This window comes from Buteo buteo, chromosome 1 (assembly GCF_964188355.1).
Source record: "Buteo buteo chromosome 1, bButBut1.hap1.1, whole genome shotgun sequence".
Lineage (NCBI taxonomy): Eukaryota > Metazoa > Chordata > Aves > Accipitriformes > Accipitridae > Buteo > Buteo buteo.
In genome coordinates, this window is record NC_134171.1 from 40,975,604 (window position 1) to 41,000,044 (window position 24,441).

At 37.1% G+C, this 24,441-nt stretch overlaps 2 protein-coding genes across 10 annotated transcripts in view; one reads left to right on the forward strand and one right to left on the reverse strand.

Annotated features, from left to right (window-relative positions):
• On the reverse strand, positions 1-15,882 carry CEP44 (centrosomal protein 44). Of its 6 annotated transcripts, XM_075028274.1 has the most exons (12): positions 15,576-15,717; positions 14,262-14,396; positions 12,236-12,382; positions 11,474-11,621; positions 10,338-10,484; positions 9,272-9,379; positions 7,703-7,834; positions 7,117-7,326; positions 3,424-3,493; positions 1,351-1,478; positions 1,054-1,091; positions 2-254 (listed from the first exon to the last, which is right to left on the reverse strand). In XM_075028274.1, exons 3-12 carry the CDS (start codon positions 12,322-12,324, stop codon positions 197-199), a joined length of 1,128 nt encoding a protein of 375 aa, XP_074884375.1. In that variant the 5' UTR covers positions 12,325-12,382; positions 14,262-14,396; positions 15,576-15,717; the 3' UTR covers positions 2-196. The 6 variants fall into 6 exon arrangements, with proteins under 6 accessions (XP_074884393.1, XP_074884375.1, XP_074884384.1 ...); XM_075028292.1 differs by lacking the exon at positions 14,262-14,396 and having other exon boundaries at positions 1-254; positions 7,703-7,831; positions 15,576-15,731; XM_075028283.1 differs by lacking the exons at positions 14,262-14,396; positions 15,576-15,717 and adding an exon at positions 15,775-15,882.
• Positions 15,795-24,441, forward strand: part of FBXO8 (F-box protein 8) — an 18,672-nt gene continuing 10,025 nt past the window's right edge. The window contains exons 1-3 of one of the 4 annotated variants that reach the window (XM_075028324.1): positions 15,795-15,958; positions 20,883-21,222; positions 23,463-23,589. In XM_075028324.1, the coding sequence (XP_074884425.1) occupies positions 20,894-21,222; positions 23,463-23,589 (456 nt within the window). In that variant the 5' untranslated portion in view covers positions 15,795-15,958; positions 20,883-20,893. Of the gene's footprint in view, positions 15,959-16,165; positions 16,546-20,882; positions 21,223-23,462; positions 23,590-24,441 lie in introns of those variants that run through there. The other 3 variants (XM_075028332.1, XM_075028351.1, XM_075028342.1) reach the window with 3 other exon arrangements.

Below are 24,441 nucleotides of genomic sequence, written 5' to 3' on the forward strand. Positions count from 1 at the left end.
TTTTAAAATAAAAAATTGGGGCCAGGGGGAGGAAAATCAATACACAGATGCATTAGAGAAAAATATTTATTCAAAGGAATAAAAGGACTGGTGATCATAACAAATTTGATATATTAAAAATTTAACGCTGTACAAACATACATATTAGTTCTGATATCCATAAGTCTACAGGGACCAGGTCTGAAAACCTGTGCTTTCAGGTCTTCTCAGAGGTGTTGCTTGATGTTTTCAACAATTCTGAGGTTTCTTCAATTCTGAAAATAAATTTTGTTTACACACACACACTTACTAAAATACAGTAAGAAATAGCTGACTTGCCTTTAACTTTCTAATGAATCCAAAATACTAACAAGCAGCATGAAACCTTAAGCTTCCTCTCATCCCCCCTTTTCCTCTGCAATTGGTTTGCATTTTAAACGTCTACCACATATCAAAAAACCCATATCAAGTAACCCACACAACAGAATTAAATCACAAAAAAGACTACAGCTTTTTTCAGACCAGGTACTTATGAAATAGAAATCTCTTGCTAAAGAAACATTATACAGGAATGCATTTCTCTTCAAGTGTAATAAAAATATTTCTTACATAAAAAACTTTCATTACAGATTGCAGGACTAGTATCAAATATACTTTAATACAGTTATCACAATGATTAGGCTGAAATTGGTTTAACCTTTCCTTAAACAATAAACAACAGAGTTAAGCTACTGTAGTTATTTTTCGGGAAGAAAAGTTGCAAGTACCAGGGAATTCCTATCAGAAGATAAATAATATCCCTATTCCTTGTCAACCAGATTCTAAACACTCTTTAATCTCTAGTTAATACTATTAAGAATGCTTTCTATTGCCTTTTAGAAACCAAAACAGTGACTCATCCCACAAATACAGAACTGTAAGTGGATTTATTATCCAGTGGAGTCATAAGGAAATGCCACACCTGATGTAGAGACCTTTGAGGTTTGGAACACATATGTACGTTCTCTATATGCCTTAGTCCAGTACGACTCCCTCCTGGGAAATGAATTCCTGCTGCCCTCTCCTATTACTTACATTTTACTTATCCTTTCCATTCTTTGTCTTGTTGTCTCCTGCAATTTAAAAGCAACAAAGTTAGTGAACTCTTCAAAGCTAACATTCTTCAGATGGACTTTCAACCTGAAAAATTCATAGAGAAAATGTGACTTTAAGCACTGTTTACATATCAAAAGGATTTTTATGAGACAGGCCTAGATGTAGTTTTGCAGTTTCCTTGTTTTTCACTAGTAGTATAAACAACTAAAACTAATGCTTACTTGTTCTTTTGACCTCAGAAAGGAAATCACCTAAGCATTTGCCAGTTTTACTTACCTTTGAAACATCTGTCAGATCATGAGAATTAATGGTCATGGCTTTCGGAGATGGGTCTGTGGATAATAGTGAACTGTATCCAGACCGCTGATGAAGACTCTCTGGCATCTCCTCCTTCCTCTCTGTACCTATGGAGAAATACTCATTTTTGTGCCACCTTTGCCTTTTTGCTCTTTTATTGCAAGGTCAGCTATCAAATAGCTTGATTTACAGTATGTAATAACAGAATAGAATGCATTGTTTAGAGAGGGAAAAAGAAAAGCTACTGGTGAGGGTCCAAAATAGGTTTCTCATTTTCTTAAAACAAGGTAAGTACAGTATACTATGTATAACAGACTGGGTCAAATATGTAATAATAATTTCAAGTAGTTTACATTATTTTTATTGTAAACTGCCTGTTCAAACATGTCTTTAATTTGTGCTAAGTAACCTGTCTTATAAGCAGCAGAAATATAAACAAAATCATCACCTTCTTGCTTAGCTTAAAATTTGTGTCAATCTCTTGCTGTTTCCCTAATTCTCCTCCTGTTGGGACAGGTTTAGCATCCATTCAGCAGAAACAGACTTTTCTTTTACTTTGGGAGGGCTTTGATATTCTTTGCAATTTTAGAGTACTATTGTCAGGGAAGAGAATTTAATACTTAGAAAAAAAGTGTTCCCATACCCTTATTTTTAGTAAGGCCACCTTTGGAACATGTTTAGCTACACTATTCTGTACATAAAACCATATTAGATTATTTTTACTCAATTAAAATTAAAAATTGTTTCTTCTGTACAGCTCTGATTCCTGAAGAGCACTACAATCAAAAAGAGCATCAAAGCATTCTGAGTAGTGTACATCTCAGACAGAAGAGTTAAGACTGGCCACGTAACTTGTATGCCTAAAATTTCCTGACTCATATTTTAGAAAAACAGGAATAACAAATTCAGAAGAATTCTAGAAGTCTGAAAATATGAAAATTCTCTTTTAAAGACCATCAGCCTGCTTATTGACTATGAAGTCCTCAAGTGTCAGTAACATACCACTAAATTTATGAAGGGAAGTAAACATGTTGCAAGCTTTCTAAGGTCTGTAAAAAGAAGGTCCCATTTCTGAGACTTCAAAATTAAAACAAACTTTGACATAACCAAGAAACTGCCTTCCTAATTTCCGTGGAAACTGGATTACTGAGATTCACTTTTAATTTCAATACATCAGCCCAACACTGGACAAAAATGCCTAATAAGTGAGAATAGGAAATAGAATATCCTCCTTACTACTGGTGGTAGGAATAACAGCTGCCATAGGGGAAACAGGTCAAATTAATAAAGAGAATGATACAAGGTAAGGGCTAAAGAGCTACCATTGATGAAGACAGAAGAATTACTTATGGCCTGAGGAATGTTTTTAATTTCTTTCCCACTTAAGGCGGTTTCATTTACTACTTGTGTGTTATCAAAATTAAGTTGGAAATGGAAGAAAAAGATTTTCGTCTTGTTCTTCAAAATAAGAAAGCTTAGCAAAAATGCTAGACGTATAGCTGCTAACTGCTTCAAAACGGATGAAACTACAGAAGTTGTTCAGCAGTGATGCGAAAAACAAAATGGATTATAACGAAAAAGCCCTGATTTGTCCTGAGCACCATTGTAAAAGTAAAAAAACATCGTAAATGTGATACTATTTTGATTATAACAAACCTGTAACAGCAAATATAATTCCTTTTGTGCTTATGAATAGCTTATTTTTAAAACATAGCTTTTTAAAGTGCAGATAACATTGTTTTTCACAGCTTTAGCTATAGCACCTTAATTAAATTTGCATCTTTGAGATTTTTAGTAGTTATTTGTAACTATTAATTACTATGCTATATATTTTCATTAATGCTTTAAAAACTATTTCAGTAAAGTAAAGCTTCTAAAGGATAAATTACAAACATGAAATAACTAGCAGGTTAACTTCTAATTTGCAGTATGCATTTAAACTCAGAGGTCACTAAATTGCAATTCTCTACATAAAAACCCTGATTTTAATCAAGATCATCAAGAAGTGTTTAGCATATGATGTTAATTAAAAAGAAAATCATTAATACCCACCAGGAGAAACTGGAATCCTACTAGAAGTACATTCTTGACTTACATTGCCGAACTCTGTAGGTAAGTCTCTCTGAAATACAAGTTTACTGCATTTTAGCCATACATACTGTTTAAATCATCTTGACTGAAGAAAAGTATATTTAAGTACAATTATGTATGTATTTGCTACACCATCCAGGTATGTTGGCACTGCACAAATGTCTACAGGACTAAAAAAATCCAAAATTTCCATACATATGTCGCATTAAAAAACTAGTCCATTTAATGAGGCCTTTTTTAACATCAATATTGCATTTGTAAACAGCTCAAAACCAGGTCCAAATATAGTGCATATAACTTAGGTATGAGTAGAATGAACAATCAGTCTGTTCTTGGCCTGTGCTAACAATTACATCTTGACATTGGCTGCCATTACCCTAACAAAATAAGCATGCCTTCTACTCCTGGTTGATATTCAGGAATGCAGCTCCTCAGTCCTAGAAAAATTACCCTATAGATGAACTGAAATTAATTCCACTTAAATGCTTAGAATTCAAAAGCCTATTTTAAGCTAGTTTCTCAGGCTCCTAAATGAGAGAGGGCTCTTTTAAGAAAGGTTCTCAGTTTAACTCAATCTAGCTTAGAATAGGCTGTTCATAAACAAGGAAAAAAAATTAATATTGTACTAACAATAAATGGTTTTGAGTGCAATTTTCTAATTTCAAATTAAAAAAAAACAACACTCAAACACCTAGACTTTTTTCACCAATGAGCTATCGTTATGATCTGAAATCTCAGCCTCTGATAAAGTATATCACTGTATATACTGGAGTAACTATATCAGTTAACAAGGGAATATTATACCCAAATAAGTGAATGAGGGAGAAATAGTAGGTATTGTGTGGGAAGAAGCTGGAAAAAACTGTAATAATGGATGCCTCTTAAAAAAAAAAAAAGTTATGTGCACTGACTACTTCTGCTCAATTCCTTTCATTGAAATGGATTTGGTAGCTTTCAGACTTTCCCAGAGCTAAATGCACAGCTGCTGCTACTTTGGCAGCAGTGCAAGACAGATCTTAGAGTGCTCCTGCTATGTTGGCTAGATGCCAAAAGTTTCCTGAAAAATGCAAGAGTAAGAAGAAAGGAGTAATTCTGAATTTCTTCTCTATCTGTGAAGCACAACTTGGATGGAATCTCATGAAACAAAGCAGCAGCAATTCTCTGGCCTAAAGGATTATTTCTTTGTGGTTTTCAAGTGCCTACTGCAAAAAAGTTAGGGTTTTGAAGACTTCAATATATAAAAACCAGCTTATTTTGCTTTGAAAAAAGACCAGCAACAATGCCACACACAAACTACATTCAAACTTGTCTCTGCAGATGACTGCTTTTAGTAACATGCAGCACAGAAATATAATTACCTTACTGGAAATATTTGAGTGATATTAATGTTAAGTATTTTCCAAACACTATTCCAAACCTTTGAAGAACAGCAATAAACATGTTACTGAAATAATAATAAACCAAATTTACAGAAATAAAAGCAGCAGCGTAGTCTGAAACACAAGCTTTCCCATGCTGCTACCGTCACAAATGCAACAACGATCTCTTGAAGAGAATATACTTGAAAGAGGAAGAAAATTGTCTATGGCTGTTCAGCTGAAGGCCTCTTGAGACTGCTAGCAGAAGAAAACAGTATCATTGGTGGTGTTATTTGGATACATGTCCATTGATAATTAAATTACAATATCCATAAGAAATTGATTTCAAATGGTAAATCACTCGAGCCATTACTGACCTGAAACTGTTTAAAAAAAAGTGATTAAGAATGTCAATCCTTATCATTTGAGCTACAGCCTTTATAAATAACCTCGTGATCAGTCTGAACACTTCTCCATTTCAAGACTTTGCATAACTAGCACACTTTCAAGGCACACAGAAAAAAACATCTTGTATACAAGTATCAGTGACATTTTCAAATTTGCAGGGTGTGCTGGTTTTGGCTGGGTAATGTTAATTTTCTTTATAGTAGCTGGTATGGGGCTATGTTTTGGATTTGTGCTGAAAACAGTGTTGATAGTACTGAGATGTTTTCATTACAGCTGAGCAGAGCTTACATAGAGCCAAGGCCTTTTCTGCTTCTCACCCCACCCCATCACCAAGTAGGCTGGCAGTGCACAAGAAGTTGGGAGGCGACACAGCTGGGACAGCTGACCCCAACTGACCCAAGGGATGTTCCAGATCGTATGATGTCATGCTCAGCATATAAAGCTGGGGGAAGAATGAGGAAGGGAGAGGACAATTGAAGTGACAGCATTTGTCTTCCCAAGTCACCGTTACATGTGATGGAGCCCTGCTTTCCTGGAGATGGCTGAACACCTGCCTGCTGATGGGAATTGGTGCAAGAATTCCTTGTTTTGCTTTGCTTGCATGTGCAGCTTTTGCTTTACCTATTAAACTGTCCTTATCTCAACTCAGGAGTTTTCTCACTTTTACTCTTCTGATTCTCTCCCCCATCCCACCAGGGGTGAGGGTGGGGGAGTGAGCAAGCGGCTATGCAGTGCTTAGTTGCTGGCTGGGGTCAAACCACAACACAAGGCCAGCCACACACACAAAGCTCCTCGTTACAAGTAAATTCAACATTTTCACAACTACAGAGAAAAATGCAACACTGATCAACTATTTTCCACAAGAGTTTTCAACTTCTGGAAAGCATCTGACAGCATTTGAAGGATACACAAGATACACATGCAAATACACTTTGTAATTAAGCATGTGATCACAGAACTGATGCTATGGTTCACTGCATCTCAAAATATTTACATGTGTACATACGTGAAATGATACAATGTGTATACAAGGACCTTTCAACAGCATGAAAAATAGCACAAAGTCTTAATGCAACAAAATACTTGATTTACTCTGACAAATACAACAAATGTAGCCACATCACAACTGTAGCACTTTCACACATTTAAAAATGCAACTAATGTCATGGACAAGAAATAGGAAGGGGAGGGGACTGCAAAAAGGAGAAAGACCATTGATTAGGCTAGAAATTTCAAAGAGCCACAAACTAAGAATAGGACTAAAATAAGAATCAACTTTTCCATTCACCTTGTATTTTCCATTGAGCTAGCCATTATTTGTGTCAACGATAGTTATACAGAATGAAGACTTAGTCTTTCAAGGGGAATATCCAAATCTGATTAGAGTTTGGAGAATTAAAAAAAATAGATATTCAACTGTATCAACAGCAACAACATTTACAGACCAGTATAAGAAATCCAGAATAATGCAGACCAGAATAAGGAAACCCTTAAACGTGTCACTAGCATCATGAAACTTGCAATTAGAGAAACATTACACTTTCAAAGACAGCATAATTAAGAGTCTTCAGAAGCTTCCTTCTACAAGTTTGCTAGGAAATAAAAACACACACAGTCATTACGAATGAAAATAGACTTAGCTATACCTGCTGCACCTGCAAGAAAACAATTTCCAATTGAGAGCTTTGCTTCATAGAGCATGAGAAAAAACCCAGAACTTAACAGTTAAGAGAAAAATACCACCAACTCCATAAACAGCAATTCCATCAGATCACGCCTTTAAAAATAGTGAAAAATTATACATCAGGAGGCAGGAAGAGCAGAAACAGGCTGACAACATTGTGTCTGGGCAACTTTTCTTAGAGAAGAAAAACAGAAGTCAACATACCTTTTTGGATTGCAACAAAAGTTCTGTTTCAAGAAGCAAAACTCGACTCAACAAGTTATTCCAGTCCTTCTCATCTATGATCACCTTTCCTTTCAGTTTCTCTTCTAGAACACATAGTTTATCTTCCATCCAATCTAGCTTATGAAGCTTTTCCTGGCAATCAGCAAGCTGACTCTTTAGGAACTCAATCTGAGAATTATCTTCTATGACCTGAAAATATGGTTAAGAACACATTTCCTCTAATTTCAAAACAGATATAATTTATCATTTGATCAATGAAATTAAGTGTAATCTTCCTCAAGTTCAGTAACCACATTCTGCTATATTAGAAAATTATTTTTCTTTCAGAATTGCCATAATATGCCTGTTCATGGAACTCAGCTTTTAAAAGAAACTGTTGACAGAACTGGCTCTTGAAAGGACAGTACAATTTAACTGACTTTTTTTCAACTTTTTCAATATATTTATTACATATCAATTAGTTATACTTAAGGAGCAGCTATCTTCTTAAAACCTTTATCCCTTTAGAAAAGCCCTGTAAGAAAAGTTAAGAATACAGACAGCATCTTAAAATAAAAGTTCTTACTTGTTCACATTTAACTTCTACAACATCACGATCTAGGTACAATTCTTCTTCATTACCTCCCTGTGCTGGAAGGGGTAGTGGATGAAGGTCACCATTAACTTCATTTCCTGAGTGCCGTTCTACTTGAGGCTTCTTTTGAGTATGTTAAAAAAATAAATAAATAAATCACTGGTGTTATTCATTACAAGAACATTTCAATTCATCAGCCAAGTAACTGACACAAAAGACCTATCATTTTAGTATTTATTTATACCTGACAATCTTATCCCAACTAGCTGCAAAACACAGAAAGCAACAGCAGGTAGCTTAATTTAAAAAAATCACATAGACAAGAAAGAGCTGTAAAACAAATATGCACACACTTTACCATATGTACTGTGTACCTTGGTTCCCTTCCATAAACAGTAATGAAGGTATTAATGTCCTCTCTTATTGTAAGCATTGTTAGATTTCTAAGTGTGGTTCAGGAGGTATGAATCTCACTGCATGTTTTAACATATGTATAGACATCAAAACCACCACTCAAACATTGAGAAACAAAAGTTTAACTAGGAAGATTAGAACTCTCTCTTTTCCTTGACAACTGTCAGCAAAATAGCCCTACTAGCTACACATTTAATTTCCTTTGAATGCTTCCCTTAGAGAGAACAAAGTATGAAACAAATTTTGCCTTTCTTTCCACATGGATCAAGTTCTATGGTCACTACCTGCCACAAAACAAAATAAATTACCTAATGATTAAGAACCCACAATTACTAGTTTTGTGCAGCACCTTAAACACTTCCAGATTCCTAGACATTTTAGTGAAGCTAAAACTCTCCTCTTCTAGAGAATTAATACACTCACATATATCCCCATTCAGTTCTACTATTCAACAACCAGAAGCGCCAGATAAATCATTCCAAATATTTTCTTTATGAAGTTTTCCTCACTGCTACAAGCAGCATTTTCCTTCTAAATAGAAGTCACCAACATTTAATGGGCAGTCACAGTCCTAAAAGTTTTGTGCAATTTTAGTTCGCAACCTTTTAGCAGAAAAATACTAGGAAAGCCGTGACCTCCACAGGTCAAGAGTAGCATAGCACATAAAATCAAGTGTTACTCTTGTAAAACCAAAGCCAAGAGGAATACTATGTTAAGAAATCTTTGTTGAACACATTCAGACAAAATAACAAAAAGCTTTTCGAAAGCTATGTTGAAAGCACTGCAATGTTAGGCCAAACACACTTCAATCTCCAAACAGGATGTATATGCTTTTTCCAATTGTATCTTCATTTTCATTGCTGCCCTCTGTTTGATACAATTCAAACAGCAAACAACAGTACTAGATCATTACCACCAAGACTTTGAGATCAGCTACTCGGAAAAGAGAGAAGCAATATCCTTTGTATTTCAGCTATTATTTCCGTCAACCACACGTTGGGAGAAAAAAAAAACCCACAAAACAAAACACAAACCTAGTCTGATCAAGCATTAAAACCTAAATGAAAGCACATATTCCAGAAAGAGCCTGACTTGCTACAAATGAGATTAACCTTTAGACACAAAACATAAAAACTATTTTCATACCTGTTTGGAATTCAGACCACTGCCACTAGGATCAGCAAGGACATTATCACAATTTGACCATACTTCATATTTAAAAGATCTGAGTTTTTTCCTCGTTTGGGATTTAACCTTCCAAGTGAAGAAAAAAAAAAATAATTATGCTTCTAGCACATGAATATTGGGGGGGGGGGGGTGCAGAGATGGACAACAAGGGGACAGGATGACACACCCCATTCCTGCCATCATTAACAGGCAGGAATATTGCATGGGACAAACACATTTAAACCTCTGCAGTACAATAATGTAAAAAAAAAAAAAATTAAGTATGACCCTAATTTACAGAAAAAACAGATCTGTAAGTTAATGCCATATTCATAAACTCATTAATGCCTACGCAAGGGTGCATCAAAGCTGGTCAAAAATAGAAAAGACAAGTTGCACCAGAGTTGAAAGACAAATACGAAAAATACGTAGTTATGCCGCCAAAAGTGACAAATGAAATATACAGAAGTCCTGAAGACTTGTTATAAACTCAAACGAAACAAAATCCTGTAAAATATGAAGACTGAAAATTCCTTCTATTAAAGCACAGATTGATACACAGAATAAACCAATAAAAAAAATGCCTTAACAATGTAAAACAAATATGATTAATGAAAACAACCAGATTTGAGATGTATACCACCGAAACACAAACAAGTGTCATGTTTAAATTAAATGTTACCAGAACTTCAACATATCAAGGAGTTTGCTTTGTTTTTAAATCTACCTGCAAAGTCTATTGAGTTAAATAAACATTCACTATGTCAAGAAGTGTAAAAGAAAACTTATCACTTATGTAAAGATACCAAATACCAGATTTATCTTCATTCTATTTTTTTGTTTATACTATGAAGCATTTGCAGCTTCGTGTCTTTTGTGTACCTGATAGTACTCAAGCATCTTACAATGGAACTTCATACTAACTTCCCCTTATTTTGACCATCAGCAATGCTGCGTCTTCAAATAAACTGGTCTTCAGCTTCTACCTGCAGCAAGCACGTCAAAAGAAACTTATCTTATAATAAAGTTACCATTTAATCAGTACCTTATTTGAGTTACTTAATTCTTTATGTTTTTTCACCACACAGTTGATAATGTCACAAACAATCTGCATTTTTCTTTCTGCAAAGCCAAACTGAAGAAACTGCTGCTTTGTTAAAATTGGTTTATATTGAAATTGATCTCGAAGAAGCTGCAACAAAGTAAGAGTTTATTTCACTTTCAAAAATCACCAGGCAATTTGCTGTAGAAATGGCATGCTCACGTTATTTTTCTACAATCTTTTCTTTCATTCTGCACTTCAGCAGTTAAACCTTTTCTCATTTGGTTATTCATATACTCTCAGCTGGTTCTTCTAACTAGACTTTAAACATACCTCATCTAGAAACATTTCATTCACATCACTCTTGTAAAGTTTAACTCACAGTCTTAAGATTCATGAAATAAATGACTGTAGACATTAATATTTAAAAAGTTAAACAAAAACTTTCCAAAGTGAACACACAATAAAACAGTTGTATTAATCTCAGCAAACGCATCAGAAGGCTAAGTAAGGCTCCCAAAGACCCTCTTTGTAAACGAGCCTCTGTCTTCCTCAGATGGAAAACTAGTCTGAATAAGCTAGTATTCATTAATACATCAACCTACCTTTTATAAAAATGTGCTTATGGATATTTTTAAGGATAGCTCAAGATTATTTTCATTCAGTTAAGAATTTTATTCCAATTCATCAACTGTTAAGTATTGGACTTTATACATTGATATGGCATAGAGTTTTAAAATAGCTGTATTTCTTAATTGTGCTTTCATTACAATTATTAAAGTTTGCTGCGATTTTTTTTTTTTTGCTGCTTATGATTTCTTAAGGTCACTTCTATAACACTTACTGGGTAATAAATATTTTGGTATTCTTCAAAACTAACATAAAACAATAATATTACTGTTTCTGCAATTGTTTCAAAATTGAGATTTGGCTAAAAACATCCATCCTTATTTTCATTAAAATCTAAAGACTTGCCACACAGTTGCCTACTACTCATCTTAAATCCTAACAGAATTACAATTCATGTTCATTGCCAAAAATTTTTGGCACTTTCTAGTAAAACTCAAACTAAATGCTTAATTTTTATGAGGCCATACTCAAAACTGTGTCTCTTCTGCAAAGAACATGAAGACACATACCTTATAAATAGCTTCAATAAAACGCAAGTCACTCTTTGCTGTGAGTTCCACGTTGCACTTTACCAGAAGTTCTGCTATGTAAGTTGAAAAAGATGTAAAAGAATAGCTGATGATAGGTAAAAATGCAGCTGGATCACCCTTTACTAACCTATTGAGAAACAAAAGTATTTTACACAGCAGAAAATAACAAAAGCCTTTCATCCCATGAATTCAAACATCTAACTTGAAAGGTATTTTAATATAGCCAGCATATTATATCCAAGTATCTCCTTCATTTTATGGGTTTTTTTCCAGGCATATCTCATTCAGCAGTCTTGACCGTTATCTGTAAAATGCTCAAAACAACACTTTTGTGATCCTAATATAATTTTAACATTGTCAGGTCTAAAGCCCACCAGCATTCCCATCTCAACATTCAACATCTTGGGTTTTTTAATCTTTACAGGATGAAATTTCCAAAGAAAGTTTTGCTAGCACTTACAAAGAAATTATAAAGGTGAGAGATTAATCAAAGAAAAGAGAAAAACAGCAGAAGAAAGAAGAACAAGATAGCGATACACTTCAGGATTATTGCAAGGATTGCTCAGAACAGCAAAACTGCATCCTTTTATCTTCCAGTTCGCATGTATCAAACCCCAACTTCCCACAGACATATACTTTGCTTACTCATCACTGGGTGCAATGCTAATATTTATACATATCTTGTTTACATATCCTGCTGTCATCATGTATTAGCATAAATTTAGTCACACTGCCGCTTACACTGTATAATCCACATCTCTTGGATAATTTAACAAGCGAAGTCCTTGTTCCATTTTTCTTAAACTTCCTTTTAGGTCTCCTGTTGCCATTATTCCAACAGCTATTCTTCTTTCAGATTATGAAATAAATGTAATATAGTACATTCTCCTTAAAAAAAAAAAAAAAAATAATTATGTACATAAAAGTTACAAAATGCAATAGAATTATCACTGAAATTCAAAGGTTTCTGCTCCTGTTTTCTAGACACTACTATTTCCAAAGTGTTACAACACAGCACAGAGCTACAGCTCGATGCCAGTTAATATCAGCCATCATCTTCGTGCATTCTAAATAGGATCAAGTAGTAATCCTCAATCTGATCAACTACTAAAGATCTTTAAAGATAAAGATATCTGAAAGCATATTAAGAATTTAGGTCTGGCTAAATCCACTAAAACTGAGTGAAAACAAGTTTCTTCACTGTTTCAAAGGAGCAGAGACTCTGTAAGCAGTGAAAACTGCTGCTTATTCTTTTCTTCACCTGGCCCCAATCTCACTGACCAAAAGAACAACGTTTGGATGTGTAAACATCAGAAGACAGGACTAGCAACTCATCACAGACAATACTTCTCTATTTAGACAATCCATTAAATACACTTAAAATTGTTTAGGGGGAGGGGATAACAGACTGCCTAGATTTTTCAAAATAGGTGCAAGTTTATTGGGATGATAACCAAAAGGTCCCTGTTTAACTTCTACATTGTAACACATAAGTTGGGAGCCTGCTTTTTACTTATTGAGGGCTTTGCTTCACAGAAGAAAGAGACTCATCTAGGGACTCAGTATAAACTACAAAAAGGTGACTTTCTCCCTGCAGAACTATCCTGCAAGGAAAAGGAAACTGAAGATTGCAAGAAAGAAAGAAAAAAAAAATAAAGGGGAGGGGGAAGAAAACAAAAGAGAATCAGCAAAGCATGAAATCACCATCATCCAAACCAGTTTTTAGATCTATCAAGGGGATAAGTAAGTACAGGAAGCTCACACTTTTAATACGTTTTACCACACAGAACTGATTAGTAAATTCTCAAATGGAGGAAGAATACTGGCAACTCCACCTGGCTGGCAGACAGTAAAATGAAACACCTGAAACAGTACCTTCAAATATCAGTACTAGCAATTATCTTAAAAAACCTTGTCCCTCACTCCATTGCTTAAAAACACCTTTATATTTAGACACAGCTTATAAGCACTATTTGCTGTATCTTGCAACTGTTTGTTTATAAACAACCAATATTAGCTTTTCTCCAGCACAAGACTTTAAAAGTGCAGACCAGATGATAGCCAAGCTCTTAAGTCACAACTGAAGACAAATGGCTTGCATCTTAGCAATCTGGACTGACCAATAAAACTTTAGAAAGTCTATTAGCAAACAGCCAAACTCAGTGGTTTTTGAACAGTTTAGAGAAAAACCAAGGCAAAAAAAGAAAAAAAAGAGTTAGTTAAAATACAGAAGTACAGAAAGTTGACACCTCACAAAAACAGTTCTCCTTCCTCACATCCTTGAGATCTGCTTGTGACTGGCTTAATCCTCTACAGTACTTCCCTCAAAATCCTCAGAAAAAGTAATGATTTCAGCTATAAAGCCTTAGAACAGAAACTTACTGTTGAATTTTCCACTAGAACTTAGAAGATAATTGCCTGCCACTGTCTTCTTACCAGAAAACAAATACTTGGAAGCCTACCAATCCAAGCAGTGAAAAGGCATTGTCTGACAGCCTATACATGAAGAGATATTCTCAAAATACAGACTTCTATATCATTTCTCTTGCTGACACGAGATTCAGACTAAAAGACCAAACACTCCAAAGAGATTATGTCTAGCATTGTCAGAAATTAACTCTGACGGATACTCCAGTTTGCAGCTTTGTTATTTGGTCCTACTCATTAAAGCAATGAGTCTTCTTGAAGGGAACTTCTTGACCACAAAGTTCACTTATAGTAAAAAAAAAAAAAAGAAAAAGAAAATACAGTTAAAGCTTGCACTCACAATTATCTGGGTTTGGTTTTTGTTGGTTTTTTTTTTTCTTTCTTTTCTCTTGTGCCTCTATGGTGTTTAAATCAGCTATCTTCAAGGAGATGAAGATCTTCACATGTGTTCTGCCCTTGTTAAAGTATTTTCTTCCTATTTAATTATAAGGTTCTTCCTCTTTAATCATTAGGTTCTGGGTTATTAGTCATGCTAAACATAACTACACAACACTCATTGTTAAAGGCTAGAGACAATTTAACCTCCGGTATTTGGAAACTGAGGCAGCTATTCTTCCTGCATGGCCTTACAAAGTGATCCACCCTATGGTTTTGCCAATTTAACCAGATCTCAAGACAAGTCTCAAAGAGTCTGACATAAAACTGAAGCTCTAATCTGCAGTGCAAATACTTATAGAAGACACTCTCACAGGAATTCATTTAATCATATAGGCAGTTTCCCAAAAGTATCATCAATCCTTTCTACACCAGACCTCTGGATGTAAAAACTGGCAACTACTGTCACTACAAACGGACTAGCTCAAGAGATCATAAAAATAACAGAGTTAAGTTGGTAGAAACTACTTTAACATCTTGGGAAGGTGAACACTATAAAAAAGTGGCACACAGCTTTTGCCTGTGGGAATTCATGACGAAACACTTACAGAACATTGGCTATCCAGAATCAAAACGGGTATAACAAAGCATTAAGAGACGATAACACAGAACTGCAAGTGGTTTAAAGAACTACTCTCAAAATTGCATATGGTATTCAAAGAACTAATGAATGTCAAAAAAAAAAAAAAAACCAAAACAAACACCCCACCACCAAAAAAACCCATACAAGTTACCAAGTATCTTAACACTGTAAACACTGTCTTTAAAACGCCTAACAAAAAAGTCTTCTAATTTCTTCTAATTGTATTTAGACTCTTCTTTACACGCGGCGGGGACGGGGGGGGGGGGAATCACACCATTACGCAGAGATGCAAAAACGTCAAGGACAAACACTTGGAAACGAGCGACCCGCGCAAGGAACTGCGCGTGGCGGGCCGGTTGCCCTGGGCGCCACCGAAACACCGGCGGAAAAAAAAAAAAAAAAAAAAAAAAAAAAGCAAGCCCTGGCTGCCGACCCGGGGCCGCGCCGGCGCCCTGAGGCGAACTCGCAAGAGCGGGACCGGGGCCGGCTCGCCACCGGCCCTTCCTCGCCCCTAGACCAGCCGGAGACCGGGCTTCCCCCGCTCCGCCCCGGGGCTCGCCGTCCCTGAGGAGACGGGTGGCCCTGGGCTCGGAGCTGTGCCCAAACCCCCGCCCCCAGAGACGTCCTGACGCTCACCCGCGCCAGCCGCCGCTGCGGGAACCCTCTTCCCGGCCGCCCCGGAGCGGCGGGCGCACCCGCGGCCTCCCCTCAGGAACCCGCCGACCGGCGGCGGGCGCAGACTGAATCTGCCGCCGCCAGACCCGACGGCCGCTTCCGCTTCCCGCGCGTCCCTCCGCGGTGACGTCACTTCCAGCAACAACAGCAAACGTCAAACCTGCCAGGCGAGGAGAAGGGGCGGCGGCGGCCTCCCTGCGTGCCGGAGGGGCCTGCCTGGCTCCCGCCACCTCTCCGCCGCCGCCGCCGCCGGGGGCTGCTCGGCCCCTTCCTGCCCGGCGAGGCTCACGCACCGACTCGGGCCGGGCTCGTCGCGGCGGCGGTTGGGACCCGAGCTCGCACAGGTAGGGGCCCCGCGGATTTCCCTCAGCGGGGCAGGCGGCGGCGGATGGACGGGCGCCGCGTCCAATCGAGAGCCGGGGCCGTCGGAGCGGCCCAATGGCGCGCGGGGGCGGCACCCGCCGGGCCTGGCTCGCCGGTGTCCGCCGAGACGGGGGGCGGCGGTGCCCCGGCCCGCCCCGGCCGACGTCCCGGCCCCGGTCCCGGCCCCCCTTTGCGGGGAGAAGCGCCACTCGGCGAGGCGGCGAGCAGGGCGGCCGCGCAGCTGCGCGGGACGCGGGGCGGCGGGCGGGCAGCCGCGGCCCTCGGCGAAGGGGGCTCCCCGGGGCGGTCCCCTCAGCTGGGGCGGCCTTGGGCGTGAGGGCCCGGCCGTGCCTCGGGAGCCGCCAGCGTAGGTGCCTGGAGTCAGGTTTGGCAGGCCCTCGCGTTAGGGGGATCGGCAGGCCTCGGTGACGAGCGCAGCTGCGAAGGGCGAAGCTTCGGCTTCGGTAACATCGAAGGAAGGAACGTTTCCCGGTCGGATAATTGTGGTCGCAAAGCAGCAGCTGTAGAGCTCGGTTGCTATAAAGCGGAGGGGGTTTATGTCGAGAGCGTATGTTGGTTTTTATTTAATATAGCAGAAGCCAGTACCAATACAGCATTAATCTAGCTTCTGTTTAGCTTTTAATATCCCGTCACACTCTTCAACGCTGCAAAAGAATTTATTATGCAGGAGCAAAGTAACGTGAAGAAGACATGATTAAAATTGAAGTCAGTCTCTGATAGATATCAGACAGAGCTAGAGAGGATCAGCAGTCTGTGAACAAGCTTGGTGTTCTTTTAACTGTGGTAGTCATTACGGCCAAGCTATCAAGAGGTTTCAATTATTAGATAAAGTTACATAATTGGAAGTTTGGAACCATACATTTGAGTGAATCTGGAGACTGAAAATGTATGTTCAAAATAATTTTAAAATATGGTTCTGGACACCATTACTTTAAAGGCTTTATAATAATAATAATGAGTTTACCCCATCTTGCTTTATGAGTGCGTTCTCAAAGCATTAATCCTGGATTACTAAAAAGCTGAAAGTAATTGTACAATGGAGAAAACAAAATGTGATCTAACAAATGGCATATAGGCTGCTGAATAGCTACGCATATTGAAGCTTGTGGATTTCTGGTAGCTGGTTCTAGAATGGTTTAAATTGTCTCACTTTGTTTCTTCTCTGAAATTTCTCCGGTTGGTACTTAAAATAGCAAATATATGAATTTTTTATCATTTTTTACATTTATGATTTCTGCACTGACATCTTCTGTATAAGCATAGGAGTACATTATAAGAAGGCTAGTTCCTTGAATGGCACAGTATTTTTTTTTTCTGTCTTGGAGCCACTTGTAGTGTTAAATAATTTAGAAATTATTATGTTGTTGGTGATGTATAGCAAGTAGCTTTTGTGTGGGGAGAAAAACCCTGTGAGCACCAGCAAGAACTGTCAGTATTCTTGTTAGCTCAGTATTCCTCAATAGAATGTATTTTGTGAACAGGAACTTCTAGCTGAATATTGCAATAAAGTTACTAAACTAGCAACTAAAATTTGGATATTTGATTTAGGGCTGAGTAGGAAAACTTGATCCTCTGTGACCACTACCAAATTCTTTACAAGTAGTGCATATAGAACAGAAAGATAATCTGACTTTGAAGAGGTTTGAAAGCTATTGTAAAACTGCCAGATGCTTACCTGATAGCACTTCACTTGATAATTGACTGGGTACAGCCTTGCTATGAGCTGTTTCTGATAATGCTGCTGGTCTTTCTCGTCTTCCTGGTGTATTATGATTATGAAACTTGTCACGGTATGATTCCTAATGATCTTCAGAGCCTTGAACTCCCTGTTAATCCTTTTTTCTTTTTCTTTCTTTTATCTAAACTATGCTCAAATAATTAGTATTTTTGGAAGGTTTTTAACAGTTGGGAGTTAACAGATGTGTATAGAAATGTGGCTTTGTTATAAAGGTACAAACTAATATCAGAAAAGATGGCAAAATACTATCAAAATAATTTCCTTAATTTGTCTTACAAAAAGTTACCTCAACAGATTCCTGCTTTTAACAGAACTTTCCTTTCTTTCTATTTGACATACACAGTTTACATAGAATAGGTTCTCTCATTTCATCTTTTGTGAAATATAAGGTTTAATATTGCAATCTTGTCATATTTTTTTCTTGCTGACTTCTATTGCCTTTGTGGTTAAGGGCTTGAAATAATAATGAGGAATTACAACCCCTCGCTCCTGGTTCTCTCTGTCCCTGAAACTAGTATTTTGCTGTTTGACTATTTTATCATTTTGTTTGGAGTCAATGCTATATTTTCAGGCAGACTTTATTTTTGTTTTTACGTGAAGAGCTACACTGAGAAAGTGTGCAGATTATATTTGAGTTGCATCTACGTGTCTGTGAATACATTCACCTCTATCAAAACCCTAAATTTTTTACATAATTGAATTGAAAGATCATTTTTATTCAGTCATTCAGGTCATCTGATATCTTCTGAGAGTGAACACAGCCTCTGAATTTAGCATCTGCATATTTGAAAGCGTAATGCCTTGTTGGCAGCGTTCAATTTACTCGCAGGGCTAAGGTCAAGAATTGGTTGAAGCCTCCCAAGGTATTTAGAGACATCTAAGTACTGTACTTAAGTAATTAACAAGCTTATATACAGTGCCTAGCAAAACAGGAACTTTATATTAATTGAATCCTCTAGCACGGTGATAGTAGCTCCTTTTGAAATGTTGTATTTGCTCAGAAATATTCCTTCTCTCCTCTTTTCATCCCTTAGGAAAGTCTCCTCTCCTCCTTCTAGCCCTTGGCTGTTACTGCCTACCCACACAAACTGGTTTTTAGCTTGGTTCTTCACTGCAAATCACTGTATGCTCTGCCTGCTCGGCAGGGGCAATAGCAGCAGCAGCTGGAGTTGGAGCTGCAGGCAATTTGATGGGTCTGTGCTTGTAGTCCCAAATGCCAGTTCTGGCACACCTACTGCCAATTCATTTAATAGCTCTTGATTTTGTTGTAATAGTGCTTGGTGATTCTGCTGTGGGGTGAAGGTTAGTAACTTCCTTCTTGGAGAGATTTAGTTGTTCAAAACCAGAAAAAGGTGGCACTGAGCAACTGCAGCTCTGGCAATGTTTCTTTTAAAAAAGTTGCTACCTCTTATTATTAGGCAATGAAAAATAAAGGCAGGTTCTTCATCTTGTGAAGAAATGTGTTTATTTTACAGCTAGAAGTTTCATAAATTAAATGCAAACACCAGCATGAATTACTAAGGCCCACTTTCATCAGACCGCTCATCCTTGTGTTGCCACATTTTAAATGGCAGATTGTGGTATAGCTTTCTCTGATGAAGCAACTTTACCAGTAGCCTGAAGGACTTTTTAAAAATTTTATGCTGGTCTCAAGAAAATGAGAATACCTTCTTTATGCATACATTCTTGCAGCCAGTTGCATATCCTATTTATGGTGTGATTCAGCTTTTTTTTTTTTAAACTTGCCTGATAAGTTATAGTAGTTGATCATGGTTTAACCTGCCTCTGTCTGATAAAAAATTAAGCCAAATATGTAACTGTAAAAGAAATGAGAATAAAATTAATGATGAATTTATGTAAAACCTTGCATATTACTAAATTGAATATAATACATATTGACTACAGTTTCTTCACAACTGTGGCTTTATCTAGAAATAAAATCTTGAACTTCTCCTGAATGGATGCTTATATAGGTAACTACTTCACCAGCCAGCTGAACCTGTCTTTTGTCTACTTCCATCTTGGTTATGTTTTTTTTCTGTAATTTCTCTAATTTCTCCATTTTTCTCCCATAATCACTCATTGCATCCATGGCTTGTTTCTTTCTGCTTACATAGAACAGTTTCCATTCATGTCCAACCTTTAACAGTATTAAAGCCCCATTTTTACCTCCTCGTGCTAATAGAATATACATAATTTCAAATACACGTGAGATCCTACCAGACCAGGCCATAAGTGTTTCTTTTTTGAAAGTCAGCATTGGGAACCTGCAGATTACTAGCGTGATCGCTTTAGTGATCTGTCATCATAGCAAAGGTTGAAAAATAAGATAGATCACCATATATACACTACTTGTGCTGGGATTAAGACAACATTCTCATACTGAATTAGTATGATTTATTTTACTTTTAATTTTCTCTCTTGGTAAATACAGGTTACTGAAATTTGAGTTGTGGCACTTGGAAATCTTGATAACTGACTAACATTCAGGATCTGTTCTCTTTATTACCATCTGCAGCAAAGTTTGACAAAAAATAACAAACAGTGATTAGTAAGATATAGAAGCCTTATCCTGAAGCTTTTATACTACTGTGCAAGAAAGCGTGAAAAGATACTCTTGGTGCTCAGAAACGAGAAACTGAATCCTTAATGCATTATCATTGAAGCCATTAAGCTTTGTCTTAATGTCAGTCACGGTCTAATTTTGTGTGCTACCCACTACTCAAGACATTTTTTGTTTCTCCTTACATGTTACAGCACTACGTTGACCCTAAATAAGGTATTTTTATTAAATTTTAAAGGAAGTCTGGAGATAATAATTCCAAATGTTCTTATGGTAAGGCTTCTTAACTTGCATAGGACATAGATAATGTTTGGTACTGTTTGCAGAAGCTTATTGTTAATTTTGTAACTCTTCAAGCATAGAAGTTTTTGAAAAAATCTTCTAGTTTTTTTGTGGGTTTTGTTTTCAATATTTATTCAGTTGCTTCATTGGAGACAGATTACATCATCAGCATAACTTTGACAAAACTCACTTTTTTTCTATTCAGATCAGTCCTACAATTTTATTTTTCCAGTGTGTGCTGAGTCTATCTTACAAATATTTATAAATAGCTGTCAACATTTAATTTGGATTTTATGTCCAGCAGGCTCGCAGATGGGTCAAGGACTCTGGAGAGTTGCTAGGAACCAGCAACTGCAACACCAAGGGTACAGTGGACAAGGCTATCTTACCAGAGAACATGGTAGGAGAATAGCTACTAACAGTGTTTCCAATACAAGTCATCGCAAACAAGCCCAAGGAGGCATTGACATCTACCACCTGTTGAAGACAAGAAAATCTAAAGAACAAGAAGGATTCATTAACCTGGAAATGCTGCCACCAGAGCTTAGTTTTACCATTTTGTCATACCTGAATGCAACTGATCTCTGTCTAGCTTCATGCGTCTGGCAGGATCTTGCTAATGATGAGCTTCTCTGGCAAGGGTAAGCAAAAAAAAAAAAACAAAAAAAAACAACCAAACCCTATCAACTGGACATAGTAAAAATAATTATTAGATTTTAAATTTGTCTCAGTGTGTGCTTTTTGTCATTCTAACCTTAGCAAAGTTATCTTAAGTTAAATGAGATTTGACATAGGGGAAACATGAATGTGGTTTAAAAATGTGTTATTCTGGATTTCTAATTACTATCAGGTGTTAGTGGAGATTACTACATACACAAGTGTGCTTGGTACAAGTATACATGTGTATTACTACACACCTGTTGTTTGATATATCATGGGGGAAAAAAACCAAGGACTTGTCTTCACTTTTGTATTAGCTCAAAGCACATCTCAAATGTTTGTATTATTACTTCTCTGAACTTCAAACAAATACCTAGCTTGAGCAAGCAAACCTATTCTGCTGAAGCTCCAGATAGAAAGGATTGAGAACTCATCTATATAATTGTCTTAGAGCAACTTAAGTGTATGTTTTTGGAAGATGAGTGATGGAATGGGGAAAGAAAAGGTCAGTTCTGCACATGCATCAAGTGGAATTTCTGCAGTCTAACAGTTGAAACACATTTATATAACATATACAGAGTTTGTATGTCCAGAAAATAAATAAATAAAGGAACATTCTATTAAATAAAATAGTATAAGATCAAAATTTAATTTAAAATATTTTCTTTGATATTTGGTGTTTTACAACGCCAGGAAAGACTCATGAAATCATACTTATCTTTAGAGTAGTCAGTGAGCAGAACTTGTACCTTCTTTCACAACATATTCTTACCCCTTAACAGACAGTAAGTGGTATTACTGTAATAGTTGCGTTGTTGTTCAGGTTCTGTTTCTTCTCCTTTCATTGTGCTCTACATCTCTTCCTTCACTCAACTGTTTCTTTGCCTCTCTGCATTTGAATTAAGCAGCTTTACTTCCTATCACGCTTTATGAACTCAGCAGTGGGATAATGCAATTTTAACTTCTTAGTCACAATTGTTCTGCTTTGGGGACTGTTGTCTTGGCAGGAAACCGGAATTCTAGTGAAGATCCTGCTAAGTTTCTAAGTTTATGTATATCAGTATGCATTGTATTGTACTCGGTTCTTAGTATCAAAACCACACTAAATACAAATAAATTCCCTGGACCAAAGCTTGAAGATATTATAACTTCTTGATTGTACGCAGTATGTAGTCTTAACATACAGTATTTTTCTCAGAGTTCATCCTGAGAAATAGCTCAATCAATTTTAGTGAAATCTTCCCAAATAATACTCAGTTCAAAGTATACACTTCGGTAGTCAAAATGTGTCCTGATTTAGAAAATTAATAAAAATTAATAAAAACCTTAATTTGCATAATCTCTATAGACATCTTAGTCTTCAATGCTCTGCATGTATTGGATGTGTTTGAGTTTAGGCTTTGGCAGGTCCTGTGGCTGCAGTTCTGAACTCAGTCCAAATAAGATCCAGGTTTCTGAACTGAAAACAAAGTTTCTGTGATGTCCTCAGTGGCTACCTGCTGGGTCCTAAGCATTGTGCCTAATTATTTACAAAACAGATGTGTTGAAGCAGAACTACCAGTTCAATAACAAATCTAGATAACAAAGTGCCTAGAAAGTGAAAGTTCAAGGGAAATGTAGGTGGTGTCTTCAAGGACACTGGGATGAGGGACAGAATGAGATATGGAGTCAGAGTGGGGTAGAAGGGAGAGAAACTGAGAAGTGATGGAAGATACAGAGGAATGGGCCTAGATGAAATAATCAAGACTGGAAAGTGACAGTCAGGTGGAAAAGGACAGATGGGGAAAGCAGTGAGTTAATGGCATAATTTTGTGCAGATGTGTCCCACTCACTGCACAACTGAGGCACAAGAAAAGAAACACAATTTTTTAATGTCACACTGCTGCAGGAGAACTTGTCACAGTTATCCAGTGATCCGATACTAGGAGTGCCGCAGGTCTCAGCTGTGTGGATGTCATTATGATGCCACCTACTGGGGTATGTTTTGAGATTGCATTCAAATACACCAAAACCTGGGTGAGAAGAAAATGATAATCATATAATTGAAGACTTTAGCAACACACGTGCAAAAGACTTAATAACTAAGTGTTACAAGCAACCTATTTCTAACTTTTCCTACAGTTTGAGTATTTGGCTTTGCAGTGTTGATTACATTTTGCTTCTGTAATATACTTGAAATACGGAAAGGAATTTTGATAATAGACTAATTCTATTTTCATAGGTTGTGCAAATCCACTTGGGGTCACTGTTCTATATACAATAAGAATCCGCCTCTAGGATTTTCTTTTAGAAAATTGTATATGCAGCTAGATGAGGGCAGTCTCACCTTTAATGCCAACCCTGATGAGGTAAGTGAACTGTTGCTGACAGTAATAAACAGTTAAAATAATTGTGATTGTTTTATAATTATAGCCATATTAAAAGCCAAGTTTTAATAGGTGTTTGTTTTACTGTAGGAATGTTTAACACTTAGTTACAGCCCTATCCTGATCTTTTTTGCGTATGGTACCTGTGCACATCATTTACATGGCTTGCCTTTTTAAGTGCTCTGTACAGCGGTCTGACCTATGGATGCCAGAAATTCATAACTGCGTATTGACTTAGGGATGAGGCAGAGATCCTAACTGAAGAGACAATGGTGAATTTAAAAAGGATAATAATATGCTTACATAAATTAAAATGCTAAAATGCTTCTGCAGAGTATGAGTTTGATCCCACTTCAGTGAAAACAGGATGAGGTATAAAGTAACACCAATTGCTTCTATGACAATTATGGTTTCTTGTAAGGGATTTTTAAATATTTCCACTATCAAGGGGTAAATCTTGAAATACTATGAAAAAGATGTACTGCTGAACTATCCTAAAGATCGATTTGATTTTATTTCTATGGATGTTTGTTATGCATAAAGATAATCTTTCTTTATAGCGTATAGCAACATATATTTATTTTCAAAAAATATCGCGTGTCAAACTAAAAGATTTCCATTTATTAATTCATGTAACTAACTGGAAAAGTCAGTTTCTGCTTTCACTCTGTCACCTTTCAGAGAAGAGTTTGAGAGTAGACAGCATTTGCCTGGGAGATATGCAGTTAATGCCCAAGTGACAAAGGGTCTCTTTTGTGTATGAAACCAGACTCCTGCTTCCTGTTTCCTAGGAAAAGAAGGTACACAGTACTGAACAAAAAGTAGTATTAACTT

What these genes read in the sequence shown, in the direction of transcription:
- CEP44 (XM_075028283.1), bottom strand. Translation starts at nt 12,324, where the DNA reads ATGGCAACAGGAGACCTAAAAGGAAGTTTAAGAAAAATGGAACAAGGA. An exon ending in TTATTGAAGCTATTTATAAG is followed by an intron (nt 10,485 to 11,473) that starts GTATGTGTCTTC and finishes ACTTTGTTGCAG; the next exon opens with CTTCTTCGAGATCAATTTCA. An exon ending in TAGAAGTTAAATGTGAACAA is followed by an intron (nt 7,327 to 7,702) that starts GTAAGAACTTTT and finishes CCATATTTTCAG; the next exon opens with GTCATAGAAGATAATTCTCA.